General features: G+C 32.0%; 1 protein-coding gene across 1 annotated transcript; it reads right to left on the minus strand.

Moving 5' to 3' along the window:
- Nucleotides 1-4,219: 4,219 nt before the first annotated feature.
- Nucleotides 4,220-14,251, minus strand: LOC134237867 (interferon-induced protein 44-like). Its single transcript, XM_062720020.1, has 7 exons — nt 14,201-14,251; nt 11,641-11,694; nt 11,413-11,447; nt 6,586-6,786; nt 5,898-6,038; nt 5,626-5,803; nt 4,220-4,944 (listed from the first exon to the last, which is right to left on the minus strand). Exons 1-7 carry the CDS (start codon nt 14,223-14,225, stop codon nt 4,649-4,651), a joined length of 930 nt encoding a protein of 309 aa, XP_062576004.1. The 5' UTR covers nt 14,226-14,251; the 3' UTR covers nt 4,220-4,648.
- Nucleotides 14,252-15,534: the final 1,283 nt, after the last annotated feature.

The raw sequence follows: 15,534 nt of genomic DNA on the forward strand, positions 1-15,534 counted from the left end.
CTCTGACATCATTTTTACTACATACCAAGTATAACAAAAATAAGCTGTTTATCCTAATTGTGTTTCCTTTTTTCTACTAGACTAATTTTGGGAATGTAATAAAGTGAAAGACGTTTTTGAAAATTTAATATAAGAGTATATTCTTATTTAAGTCATTGTTACACCCAACCAATTATTACAGAATATCATTATAATAAAAAAAAATTGCCCGAAGCATGAAGCTTTATTAACTTTTAGTATTGTGAAACACTTTTGCTATTTTACCTTTGTAGAAACATCAAGTCGATATGATTTTCAGAACCTATAAATAATAACACAAGTCTTTATGTAGTTAAATATTTGATAAAGTGGTCAAGTTTAAATCAACCAGAAAGCTTTGAGAATATACAGAAATAACATTTTAAATAGATTTAATTTTTATTTTAGAAAATGCCGAAACTGCATTTTGTCGGTAAGGAAAATGTAACATCCTACTTCAAGTTTGAAACCACAAAGGAATCCTTCAACTTTGATAACCTTGGCAATATTACTGGTCCCCTGGAACATTTTGAAAATAATTTCCCAGCAGAAATTATTATTTGTGTTGCTTTACTTGGAGTAATCATTTTTCTTATTACGGTGATTTGGTTCAAAAGGCAAAGAGAAAAACACAACCAACGTAAAAGAGAAAACAGTCTAGAAATGCATGAAATAGAAAATTTTGGAGAAGAAAACAATTACGAAAGAAATCCACCTGACGATGACAACGGAAACATAGCGGAAGAGGGAAATTTTGTGACTTAAGAAAATCTTAAAAACAGCATAATAAAACTTATGAATTTTAAAAGAAAAGAGTGAGTAGATGAAAAATGAATGGATGACAATGAAAAATGACATCAAAATCAGCTTATTCCCAAGAAGCAATGGTAGAAACTGGTGCATCATGAGCCCCTTTCATCCACTAAATAGAGCTGGGAGTCGCAAGAACATAGAATCAAAATCCGAAATAGGTTGAAATAAAAAAAAGTATAAGAAGGAATTGGAATTATCGGGAAACATTATTAGTATAACAAGTTCGTTATTCATTTAGGCATATTATTATGTTTGCTTTTAATTGTTTTCTCTTTTTTAGAATTCTTCTGTAAATAAAATTTTTAGGTATATGACACATATTTTCATGTAAAATGTGTCTTGTATGGCACGTAGAAATCAATATTTAAGGCTTTTAACAAGGCCCAATCTCTTTGATTTGCACATACATTTTTACGCAGCGTAGTTTCAAACACGGCACAGTACCCTTGATTGCCATCACAATTGAATACAATAACGTCACAGTTAAATTGACACCAAATTGTGCTGAAAACATGTGCTATTCTTCATCCCTGTTATAGGTCCTCTGGACTGTACATGTTGAAAGGTTGATCATTGTGGCATTTCTCTTAATTTCCATGTTTTAATGAATAAATGTTTCAATTATAACAACTTTGTAACATAAATTACATAATGTATATCGACGTATCAATTTCTAAGTACAGATTCATCAGATTTATCTTGTTTATTTCACTTGTTGAGTTTAAACAAGAGGTCCACGGGCCTTATAGGTCACCTGAATATTGTGTAACAACTTTCAAACAATTAAATTTGGTTCGTGTTTTAAACCAGAGGCCAGGAAATTCACAATTTGCAATTTTGAAAGAAGCACCATTGCTTATCATAATTATTAACTAAGCATGCTTTATAACTCTATTAACTTAAAACCCAGAGGTAGATCAGAGTAACAAAGAGAAAATGCACTTCCACTTTATACCCAGTTGTGAACCTCACCACAAAGGAACCGCTGACCCAGGGCCCACATATTTCAAAATTTTGCAAATTTTATCATAAAATGGTTGATAAATACCAAAGAGCAGATTTCAAAACATTAATTTATTTTCAGACTACGTCAACATCCCCCCCCCCTCTGACCCAGGGTGCATTAAAAAAACACTTTGCTAATTGCACCTTTCTTCATCATAAATATATATACTTGGATCATTGGCTTAAAACCCATATACAAAGGAAAATATTTTAAAAAAATCAATGTATTTTTATTTTATAATCAAAAGGGCCCCATCTTAACGCCAGAACCCCTAATCCTGGGGCCATAAAATTCTCAATTTTGAAAGAAGCACTCTTGTTCATCAGAACTATGTACTTAGTTAGTTTTTTAGTACCCAGGAGCAGAGAACAATATTTTCAAAAAATAATGCATTTTCACTATATAATCTATATAGCCCCGCCCTAGCACTAGAACCTCTGATCCTGGGGCCATGAATTTTACAATTTTGGTAGAGAACTCAATGCTCATTACATTCATGTAAACAGTTTGCCTGCTTGATGTCCAGGAGTAAAGAAGAAGATTTTTAAAGATTGCAATAATTTTATTGGTCTTGGCCCCACCCCTCAGGCCCCAGGGGGCGGGGACCATGAAATCCACAATTTTTGTTCCCCTTCAACCATAAATGCTGTATATCAATTTCGGTTGAAATTGGTTCAGTGGTTTCAGGGAAGAAGCTGAAAATGTTCAAATGTTAACACACGACACACGGCGCACGACGGACGACGACGGACGAAAATGGATAGCAATAGGTCACCTGTGTTACTCAGGTAACCTAAAAATCAATGCAACCAAAATAAAATGACAAACAATCAATCAATCAGTGGCTAAATCGAATTACAGTGAGAATGAAACTGAATATTGTTATGCAATAATTGATGTATCTTACTGTTGAGGGTCACACGAAAAGGTTTTTATAGACTTTTTTTAAACCTTTGCACTGACAGCTCTTCTTAGCGCTTGTTTATCCATAATTTATAATATGACCTCAAAACCTAGAGGAATCCCCCTTAAAGTTTATAATACACCTTTCTGAAACCTAGGGAAATCCCCTCATAGTTTGTTTTACGACTTCCAAAAATCTAAGGGAATCCCCCTTAAAGTTTATAGTACGCCTTTGTAAAACTTCGGGAAATCTCCCTTTAGTTTATTAAACGGCTTCGTAAAAATCAGGAAATCTCCCTTTAACTTTATGATACACCTTTGTAAAAAACTAGGGAAATACCCTTAAAGTGTATAACACGTTTCCGTTAACCTTGAAAAACCCCTTACATTTCCAAACGCGTTACTATCTTCATATGCAAATTCAGTCTACGTACATTACGGATAGTATTATAAGGCCAATAAGTGTTAAATGTTAAATTGTATTTCAATAAATACATATAAACATAGAAAACAATTATAAATCATAAACATGAGATAAGTTGAACAAAACATACGTTATTTCTAACTTTTGAAAAGAAACCTTTGAGAATTACTTTAAAAGTTGTTCATCAAATGTTAACAGGGTAAGCCAGGATATCCTGTGGTGGTGATTACTAGTGAAAAATACTATTCCCAGATAATTCACTCTAAATTTGCTGCTGTTATCAAAGTAAGTGCATAAATGCCTAATCTAAACGCTAAAATTCAGTATAAATTTTTAATGAGTATCGTCCCTGTATAGCATTTTATTTGATTATTTGGGTAAGGATTAGTTAACGATACAGTTTTGTGTTGTCCCCTTGAAAACTCGTAGACATGCCTAAGGAAGCATGAAACGTGCTAAAAGCAAAACCATGAGTGCAAGCGTGTGAGTACATTGTACATTTCAAAGGCATTATTTGAATGATGGAAAGACGAGAAAAACGATGAGATACCGGGTTTTGTGTAAAGTATTGATCTAAGAACTTTCAAAAAACTTTAGTAAGATCATGGGGTAGAGTTAAGCTACTTAACTAGAGAAGAGTTATTCTTTACACAATTACTTTTTGATTTTCTGATGAAGTGGTTCTTACCATTACTTTAACCTATCATTTGTCATGCTTGACATGTCTTTCTTGATTTTGGTTCAATCGAAGGGTACTGCGGCAAGGTCTAGTTGAAATTGTATTATGTACATGTAGTTACTCTTGAATGGCATTAAATGTGAAAATATTTGTTATCGAGTTGAGATAAGCAGACATACAGACAGACGGGCACAGGACGTTTGCTTATATACGCAGACGGGTCCAGTATTTCTCTCCTAGTATTTTCTCAAGAATCGAGACTGAATATTAAAATTACTGTCAATTTCTGATTTTAAACAGTTGTTTGCAGACCAACTCACAGATACACGACTTCAAATAAAGCAATTTCATCAATAATCATTTTTATTGTCATTTCACAAGCATAATTCATTTCAATAAAATAAAAAAAGAAACACATAAATTTGATTTAATTTGCAAGTCCTTAATGTACACAACCATCTAAATGAACCTCATTAAAATTGATAACTTTTGTAAAGGCAAGGAATACAAATCACAGTTTTGCCAATGACAATCTCAATATGAAATTAAATTTCAATGCAGTTGAGTTACTAATTTAACTACAGTTCATAGGATAACCATTAAAACAATTTGTCTAAATTAACAATGAAATACAGATATAACATTCATATCTTTATTCCCCGTAAATATATTATGTTTTAAGGGTGTACAGTATTTGTCAGATATGATTTTTGAACAATTAAGGGTTTTGTATATTAACGTGGTAATTTAATCAAATAAGGAGAAGTTATTTCCGACAAGGCCGGTAATACACATTAACAGTACCTCAATCCCTCTCTTCGTCGTAGTTTTGTGTCTTCACAATGTATGTAAAATAGTCATTGGCTCTTTGCATTATTTCTCTAAGGTTATTCAAGGTAAGAAAATCTCTTTTCAAGTCGGGATTTTTTTCTGTGCAGTAGTTGGATTGTACAAGAATATTTCTCTCATCGAGATTAGTAAAGCTAGCCACATTCCCGAGAAAAGACTTTAAGTAATCGCTATAAAAAACAACCTCCAAATTGTTCTTGAAATTAACATGCATCCTGTCTACCTTATTAACTAGGACAAGCTGTGGCACATCTGAAAAAAAATCATTTAAGCATTGTAAATGGTATACTAACAGTTCGTTGTCTTGAAAGTAAAGTTTTTGTTGACTCATTCGACTTTTAACCACGTGTAAGATGCATTGTAATGGAACACAGATACATGTTGTAACATTACTTTAAAGCAAAATGAGCTGCAACTTTGATGTCCTAATTTTTGTTGCAAAAATGTAAATAGTTATTTCAAAGATGCTAAAGAGAAAAAAATAACGTTAATAAACTTTTTTTGTTCATATCTGCGATAGAAAATCTATTTATAAGCTTCGGTTGAATCAAAATTATATTATTGTCCTGTACAATAATAATTTCCTCATATAAAACTGTATATCGGATTGTATATAGAAGTCTTTCTTCTACTTTATTTTAGTCTAATTAATCATAAAGGTTTAAGTTACATACAAATTTAACATAATAACACATTTCAACATTAAAGTAAATTTTTAAATATGCAGCTCATATTGCTTGAAGTTGTATATAAATGAACATAATCAGAGCTCTTTCTCAGGCGAGTCTAAAGTGTCTTTGCTTGTTTTGTTAGAATGGCTCTTGCATAAAATAATTGATTTGGCGTTTAATCATTTTTATTGAAACGTTATAACTAGAAAAGCTGGTGAAAGAATTTTTCAAATACATTTAAATGGATGGAAATATTACTTACGCTTTCCTGACAATATTCGTCGTACTTCAGAAAATATAGCTTTAGTCGTTTCTGTGGCCAAAAGCCGCCTAGAAGCAGTGGCATCCATTACATAAATAACACAGTGCATTTTGTCATTGAGGGTTGGATTCCTGCGATACTTATCATCACTCTCAGATATTGGTTCATCTGACTTCAACTGCAGATGAAAAAAGTAAACACTAGAATTCTAGTATAGAAAGAGATGGAAACTTTCAACAATTTTAAAACACAAATGTTAAAATCTCTGTTACGATGTATCCGGGTTTGATATGTCCATCAACAATCCTCAACACATCCTCGAGTCGTATAGAATCAATATCATGAATACCTCGACAGTCGTACACTGCAAGTTTCATGGATTTGTCCCTTGCATACAGATTGCAAATGTCAAGCTGAATTAATGAAAAAAGAAACGTTACATGTAAAATAAGAAGGAACAAAATATTTAAATTTAAAACAAAGAAAAACACGTTTTAGTTGACCCCATTATTAACTCAACAAATATGACATAAGATTTGTTCGATGATTGATATGAGTTAATTCTGTTCAAGATTTCTTGAAACGATATTACGTACATTTAAAATCTTAAATACTGGTTTTCAAAAAGAATGTAAAGAAAATCTTTTTTTGACATAAAAATCAAATGGAATAGAATATGAAGCCTAGTATAGATTTTTGCTTTAATTTGTTATCTTTGATATATTGTTAACCTGAAAATGTTAATGAACATTCAAATACTAGTATACACGGCTTTGGTGCTATCAAAACATCATTTTCTGGAACATCTACATTCAAATCTATGATCAAGAATTTTCTCAATTACGAAGTTAACAGTTCTATTTTCAATAATAGCATATTATATATACGATATGATGTTTTTATTTGGTTATTTGATTTTTACATGTACATTGTCACCAATAAGCCATCAGAAAAGTTCACCTTTTTAGTTGTTGTTCCCTCTCCCTCTTGATATACAGTAAATGGGGATTTAATTTCACCAGAGTCGGCGAGAGCAGTGGCAGCTGCGTTACAAAAAGATGTTTTACCGCTGGATATCTGGCCAATCAGTAAACAATTAATTTGTTTTACATCTCCTTCGATATTCATGTTAAGAATTGAACTCAGAAGCTTTTTCTTCTCCTATAAAGAATATTCAGAGAAACGTTAATCTAGTCGCAATAGTGTAGTCCTCTCCGATTTTTTATCTGATATGTTCTGGAGAGGGCTACAATTCCACAGAATTTCCATAATAGTGCAAATATTTTTTTTTTGAATACCGGCGACTGCAGGAAAAATAAACTGTTTTTACATTCAACTTACTTATAAAAAGGGGAAATGTTTATTCACTATCACCAACATAATCCCTTTAACGCGAAAACAAGATAAAATAAATCTGTTTGTTTACCAGTCTTTCTCATCAGAAGCCATAACAGTTCTCGAGTGATGCACTGAGAATTGAAAATTATAATTACTTATAATTAGTAAAGTAGATTTTCGGGGTAGCTAAATGTTTTTCTGTAGGGCATCACTAAACATTGATAAATAGAACTACTCCATGTGACTTTACCCCCTCAAAACAGCATTATTTATTTCTAAAATAAGGTCGCTCCGTGATCGTGAGGTCGTGTGTGCGAATCTCAGCTTCGACTGACCTGAGATAAAAAATCGGTAGCAACTTCCTTCGCCATGCGCTCGGCAATTTGAAGTGATAGTTGCGGGTCCTTCGGATGAGACCTTAAAAACCGATGCCCGTTGTCAGCGGCAGGCGTTGGCACGATAAAGATCCCTCACTGCTTAATGCCCCTGAATGCCCCTGAGTGCCGAGTAAATGTGAAAATTTGAAGCCTTTCACCGGCATATGAGTAGAAAATTTTCGAGAAGGACGTTAAACAATATACAATCAATCAATCCTAAAATAAGGTTATTCCTACACCGATCCGCACCCTAGAGATCCCTAGTCTCTAGGTCAGTTACCATATAATTCAAGTTGTGATGTTGACATACACGAAAAATAACCGATATATGGATATTTCTGTGTATATTTGGATTGATTTATGTTTTGCATGACTATATTTTTGGAGTTCAGGTAAGAAATATTAATCAAATAGCCATTTACTGATAATTTATGCCGAAATCCGTTCAGGAATGAACCACTCAACCACACAAAAAAGTAGGAAGAGAGCTACATTATTGCAGCTACGTATAATCAAACAAATATTTATAATAATTCATTTACAAAAGCTGTAAATTCATTCCTCATGATAAAATGTACCTGTAGTACATGAAAGTGACAAACTAAAGGATCGGTGCATTTAAGTTATGAGTGTAGGACCCGGTGCTTTGTGAAGAAAGAAAAAGAAGGATGAATAAGGCGCGCAGAATGTTTATGGATTTACGAGGGACGTTCTATAAATAATGTCATTAGCTCGATGGCATACAACATAGTAGTCATATGACATAAAGCTTGACTTTCTCTCATTATTGAATCTTTAATTAATTGATAACAATGTGTGTGACCACTTTTCATCGCATAATTTCATCGTGGGAAGGTGTAAAACAAGGGCTATTCGAGACACTGCATTAAAAGTGAATGGTCAAGAATCAGTAAACTAGAGTACAATTAAACGCTTTATCAAAGCAGCTGTAAAACATGTTAATATCCCAAAAATATATTAACTGAAATATGTGAAATTTACAGCAACCAATGCCTGTTTTATAGAAAGATGAACATGTAGATTTCAATACACAAATACTATATAATTGGCATCAAAATGGGTACTGTCCTTGGCAACAATGACTTACAACAACCGTTGTAAATTTATGTCATTTCAAGAAATTTTCACTGATTATGTTTTATTGACTTTAAGACACATAGCAAAATTGATAAAAATCATTTTGGGGATAGTTCATACTGTTTCAAAGATACATTTTATAGTAAAAACCTTTACTACTCTAAGGTCACCCTATATTTTGAAAAATGAGTGAAAACGACAGCGTGTAGGAATATCCAAACAATTATTCTAAAAAATCAAAATTTGTACTTATCCACGTTTGTATGAAATTCAAACAGATATTGAAACTTGAATCCATTTTGCTTTAAGCCCTCAATACAAATTTACAATAAGATGCACTTGACAAAACTGCAAAGGCCTAAGAAGAGCAAAGAATCGCAGGAGCATAAAACAGTTTTATATGCTATTTTCTGAAATATTAGCGGTCTTGTTCTTCAAATTCATATTCGAGAAGAAAGTTCAAATTTCTGGAGGTGCCTAGAGAACATTTTTTTGCAAAAAAATTGAAAGTTTATGAGAGAAAGGAAACAGAATGAGGAATTCACTACACGTACATTAAATGTCTTCTTGAAGGCGTCCAAACCCACAGGCCATGAAGAGTTAAGGGGTTTTGGGGATTAATGTTAATGTTTTGTCACAACAACAAAATTTGACGGATCATTCAACCTTTGATTTGTTTCATTTCCTAAACTTAGAAAAACATCTATCAGAAAGAAAAAAAAACAAGTACAGCAAATCATATTCCAGTATACGAAGGGTCACACTCAAAAACGTGTTCTAAAAACAATTAGAAATTGAATGAAAATGTTACGGATGCGATTTAATTGAAAGTGAATATTTTAGTTAAATCATTAAGACTTAGTCATAAAAAAGCGTTTTTTTTTTGTTTCTTTCCGAGCCCCAGTGACATTATTGGACGCCTCCTCGTAGATACTATTATTTAAAAGGTTATTTAATGTGTGAATTAAATACCAAAGTAAATTTCTCCTTATCGAAATTCAAGAAATTGTTAAAATCAAAAATGTTTTTTGAAAGAAAAAAATGAAAAAAAAAAACTTAAATTATAAAGATAATCTAGTTGTTGTTGATTCAAACCCTAAGAATAGAAATCCGGAGAATCATATTGTTTTGCGACTAGCATCCTAGCTATTTCGCTACACAGATAATAATGAATGGTTGCATTGAAATCATATTTGATGTATGATCCTCCCTTGACTCAATGGACTTTAAGATCCGAATGTTTTGTAATAAAATTGTACTTTTAGTTTGTCGTGCGTCTTTACTCCTTGTTTTTGTAAACGTAAATTAACCAACAACCATTTTATTTTGCCTCAAAAATGATGATCATATGACGATACCTTCCAAATTAATAAAATTGAGATTCCTCATTATTTTCAATGTTTCCTTTGAACATCTTTCAAATCCTTGATTCTCCTTGGCATAGATTTCACCAGTGTGTTTCCTTCAAATAAGGATATTACTTAAACTTTTTCATAAAGGCAGTCCTTAGTTTAAATAGATCAGCTTGGGTTTTTCGAACCCTATATCTTCCATTTAGTCCTAGAGATGTTCAAAGAGAAAAAAAAAACATAATCATTACGGAGGCCAGTCGTGTAGGTACATGTAAATATGATTGTTCGCGAGAAAATCTTGACAAATCCAAACCTTTATTTATACTGAGCCAGGGGTAAATACGCCGAAAAACTCATCTATAAAATGTATTAAATGTATTATTTCTGCAAATGTTAATAAAATATTATATCAACAATGATCATTTGTAATTATTTTGAAGTCTTTCATATATATAGCTCCGGTTCAGCTGATTAATGCAATAATCATTTACCAATTGTTATAAAAACATGTGCTTAATAAAAGTCATAGTTTTACCTCACAACAATATATTTTATGAGAAGTTCAAGCTACAGAAACATTTTAGTGTATTTTCATTATGCGTTTTCATTTGTATATAAACGAAGCCAAAAGTTTTCTAAATCAAGATTTAATTAGAACACTGATTTTTGGTATAGATGTTCTCAAACGATTTATAAATCCTTATTTATTACTTGTTTTCGACTCTCTCTCTCTCTCTCTCTCTCTCCATTTCAAGTGTTTGCTGTAGAACTGTAGCTCTCTGTTTTAAATAAAATTCGAACAGATAAAACAGAGACATGTACAGATCCAAGCGCTGTGAAAACCTTCGATTTATGCCGCTGCTTTTTTTGTCGCTCACTTCAAGTATTATTTCTCGTAGTATATGTTTTTCTATTTTTTCAAATGGTATCCGGTAATTAATCATATATTTTACTCCTGTAATTGATACTTTATTTACCTCTCAACGATCTAAAACAGTCTTTTGAGGATTTGAAATATCGGTGAAAAAGATTCCCATTTCAACGTCCGGAACCACAAATGATCTCTTAAAACGGTTAAAAGAAAAAAAAATCAGCAATCGGGGTTACATTTATGGTTAATTATTGTAAACTTTTAGTGCAATTCTCTGTTATCCTTGGACTTTCAGTATAGCATAACATTCTTGACGTTATATAATTATCGTCTGCAATACTCACAGCTATTCACTCACTCTTGAAATATATATGGGATATAAATTCGGGCGAATGTCAACGAGTGTAGCAAATATCCCTCAACAAAGATTTTTACAGTGAAAAGGTTGGGCTAAAGTTGTCTTACCGTTGTCAACAAAAATTTAAAGTTGCTGATGCTATTAATTTCTCAATCAATGACAATCTATTTGCCATTTGAGAGACGCTAAGTTCGTAGGACTGAGAATGCCACGCCTTACTGAGTCCAAAAATGACAGAGAATTGTACTCTTGTTTTTTAAAACTCGCGGTCAGATTGAAAATTTACCATTGAAAACGTTTTGACTTGAGATCTTTGTTTTAAGATTAAAATACCTCTCATTTTCCATAACCTTTTTCAGTTAAGTTTAAATGTAATGCAAAACCATTTTCTACCTTTTGATTCCATGGTCCAATCCCCCGCCAAGGGCCTTAAAAATATTGATGATTGCATATTAATGTCTCTTTGAAACGTATTGATTTCAAAAATATATTTAATTGACATTTTCATAAAAAGAATTATCACTCGATGACGACACAATGGCAATTAATCTGATACCAGAATTTATTCATACGAAAGATGAAGGGAATAAATATATTTTCCCAGAGCTATTTAACAGTTACTTGCAAATAGTCGTTTCAATCGTCCAAGGAAAGACTGCTCCGATTCTAATTCATCTGAAAAACAAAACTTGTTGAAATAAGTCAAAAGACATATGTTGAATTATTTTTTATTACGACAATAATTACCTGTTTGTCTTTAATGTTGACAATTGAACAACATAAAAAGGAATTTCCAGTTAACCTTTTCGCAGCACAACTAAGGCTTCAACAAGCAAATTCAAAGATGTCATTTTTATGACATATAGTGTCTAATATGAACACCCTATCATATATTATATATTTAGAAATTATCACTGAAGTTGATTTTAATCTAAAAAATAAGGTCAATCGTGTAGGTCAAGGGTTAAGAAATCATAGCATGCTCGGAAATATCTTGTCACAGGTAATGCATATGTCAAATATGAAAGGTCTATCTCTTCTCAATATAAGGAACAAGATGTGTTTGTGAAACACTGATGAACCCGTAAGGAAACATAACGAAGATTAAACTTTTCTTAAAATGCAAATGAAATATATTATAATCCAAAGTAGAATTTTCTCACCAGAAATACGATTGTGAAATACAAAATCCCTAGCACCACCTGTCTTAAATTTATGGTTAAGGGTAAATTTTTGAAAGGTGTGTCAAACTTCAAGGTGAAAGGGTCTGAGTTGTTAAGTAATACATATATGAAAGATGAAAACCCTAACCCAAACAGATCAATAGTTATGGCCAACGTAAAAATTTTTTGAAAAGTATGTCAAACTCCAAGGTCAAAGGGTCAAAGTTCTTGGTAACCAATGAAAGGTCTTCGCACAAGAATTACATATGTGAGGTATAAAGGCCTTAGCCCTTACCATTCAATAGTAATGATCAAGGTTAAAGTTTTTCATAAGTACGGAAATCTCCAAGGTCATGGTCAAAAGATCAAAGTTGTTGGTATCCAATAAAAGATCTAGCCATAAAGAATACATACGTGAAATATGAACTTCCTAGTTTCTACCATTCAAAAGATATGTCCAAAGTAAAATTTCAAAATTTTTGTATAAAAGTGGGTCAAACTCCAAGGTCAACGTCAAAAGTTCAAATTTGGTGATACCAATAGAAAGGTCTCGTCACAAGGAATACGCCAGTGAAATATGAAAGTCATAGCTCCAGTCAATCAAAAGTTATGGGCAAAGTTAAAGTTATTGTGGCGGATGGAAAGCTAGACAGCTAGAGAGACGGACAGACGAAAGAGATTTGTGACAAAAGCGGGAGACAAAAAGTATACTGGGCCTTATACAGGGTATATCCGCGAAAAATTTACTAGGACATCACACAAAACTACTTAAACTACAACAAAATAAAATTATTTGCTTATATAAACTATTGGATAGCTCTAGGCTACATCAAAACGTAGTATTACATAGCAATGATAAAAAAACACGCAGAATGTATATATAGGTTTGCAGAACTTTTCACAAAACAAGAAAATGTATAAATTTTTTTTAAAAATATTATATGTCCTGGCAACATTGGAGATTATAGATGACCTTAATACATTTAATTTGCCAAAATTATAATTATGTGACTCCGACATCACGTGACGCTTCTATATAAATGTCCTCAACATATTCATGTTGATCTGAACCACATAACATTTGTCTGATATTAGAAAAACCATAAAAAGAAAATTGTCTATCCTTGTAAAGAATGTATTTTATATTTGAAACAAGTAAACTTTTTTTCCATTTGTCACGTTAAGAGTACTGTGTTTTACAAAAAGCTTTAGATATTTAAACTGAGAAAACGCACTGCGGTCCTCTTGTAGCTTTCCTACAGAGATGCAGTCTACAAGTTCATGTAAGAAAGCATTTAATCACTGAATCTAGTTTTAATTAATTTTTTAAAAATTAAGAATATACAAAGACCACGCGTTCACAAGTAAATCATTAAAGAATATTAGATTTTAAATTTGATCTGAAATTTTAAATCCCTTTCTTTTATGTCATAAACTAGGCCTATAAACATGTACAAGAGATTCCGTTGGCCCAGTGGTAATCAAGACCATATGCTTTAGAGTGACCTATTTAGGATATTATTTTAATGTTGAATGTTTTGAATCTGACTGTTGGAATTGGAGATCAGTCTTTCGGTAGAGACCATATAAACCAAGGTCCTGTGTCGATGCTGGTTCATTCAGATCCCTCACTGCTTAAAAGCCCTGATTGCCAAGTATAGATTAACATTTGCTTGTCTCCACCGGCACAGCAAAACGTGGCGTGTCCACATGAGTGAAAAATTCGCGAAAGGGACGTTACCCCATTAACAAACAAGCAAAAACTAACCACCTACAGGAACATATTTTTCGTTATGACGTCATGTTGTCTGCATTCTGAATATTTTATGCAGCATATGTACCTTCATTTGATTTCATTATTCGAAAAAATATACACCAATTATCTAATTGTCTTATACATATCCAATCTACAAGTAAATCCCCTAAAAACTGGTATACTGTGTCGAAAACTTTACAGAATAATCTATTAAGAAATAAATAAAAATAAAAAGTTATACTGATGGATAAAAATTCTTTACCTTCTTTAGGAACAGTATTCCCCATGTTTCTTTAAACGCTGTAGAATATTCTATAATGATAAAAATTAGGTAAAAATAAAACAAAATTGCCACATTTGAGTACATTTTTTTTGCAATATAATCTGGTGTTACATATGTCTTTTTGCTACTTCAGAACAGGCTAAAATAGCATTTAGAGTTTGAAATTTCTAATCTGTCCTGATGAAAGAGTAAGGCATGAATATGCATACATTAATATGTTACAGTAAATATGTGAAATCAGGAATTTCATACATATATTTACTGTCCGTTTTAGGAAAAACATGTAATTAATGAATAGCAAGGAAATTCGTGTATTTACTGAAAATTCCAGCCAATTTTGCACGTTTTTACCGAACTAAGCTGGGTGAATATATAAACTCTTAAAAAGATTCAGTAAGTATACAAATAATAAAAAATGCTCGTTTTTAAAGCAGGATTTATAAGAATTGTTTCTTCAAAGTTGACGTTATACCATGATTTTGAATTCTGGAAAAGACTCAGTTCATTGCTTTTAAAGTATGTTGTGATATTGAAAACACATTCCAAAAAAAAAAAAAAAAAAAAAAATGAAAGCAGAGTATCATTATGTTTTTGTTTTGATTAATATTTGCAAATACATGTAACGCATTTTTAAATTGAAAAAAAAAAACCAAACAAACAAATAAAGGTTTATGTCAAATATTATTTATTCACTCATGATATGGGTACTAATATGAACATTGAATGAACTCTGATTATGTTCATATTTTTTTATTTTAATTTTTAATTATCTCACCAAAACACAGTCAGTAATATATACTAATCAAAATTTCTAAGTCCCCTCGCAAGTTTTTGTTTTACACAGCTTTTATATAAAATAATTCAGACAATATAAATTGAAAACTATACAGGATAAAAAGAAGCAAAATATTTTTTTTTTCACTTAATCTAATTATATTAAAGGAGTTTAACACAAAATGCAGAAGAGTGAAGGCACCCTAGAATTAAAAATTCGCAACGTTTAATACTGTTTTTATACTCCGTGCAAACGAATTAAGATCAAGACAATTGCTTCTCAAAGAGTTCACACAATTAAAGAAAAAATTCTATGGAAGGTTATTCCATGAATGGACTAGGTCGTCCTCTATATTTCCGCCAGATTCTGCTGCTGGAAAAGCACTTAATCTCTGGTCCATCTTGTCCCGTTCATGCTCTGTAGGGTTGAGATGTGAATGGCATTGAAGCTTACCCAAGTTGTTTGTGCCCAATATTAATCCTACAGTACATAAGGTCTTCTTAAACGCATTCCCCACTTTTCCAGTTTGTTTCTAATA

Source organism: Saccostrea cucullata, unplaced genomic scaffold (assembly GCF_032062105.1).
Source record: "Saccostrea cucullata isolate Sc308-1 unplaced genomic scaffold, CSIRO_AGI_Scuc_v1 ctg348, whole genome shotgun sequence".
In the NCBI taxonomy this organism is placed as follows: domain Eukaryota; kingdom Metazoa; phylum Mollusca; class Bivalvia; order Ostreida; family Ostreidae; genus Saccostrea; species Saccostrea cuccullata.

Excerpts from the sequence above, each read along its gene's own strand:
- LOC134237867 (XM_062720020.1), bottom strand. The coding sequence starts at position 14,225 with ATGGGGAATACTGTTCCTAAAGAAG. Across the intron at positions 11,695-14,200 it reads GAATACTGTTCCTAAAGAAG|ATGAATTAGAATCGGAGCAG; the intron begins GTAAAGAATTTT and ends TTTGTTTTTCAG. Across the intron at positions 5,804-5,897 it reads ATATCAAACCCGGATACATC|TTGAAGTCAGATGAACCAAT; the intron begins GTAACAGAGATT and ends TTTCATCTGCAG.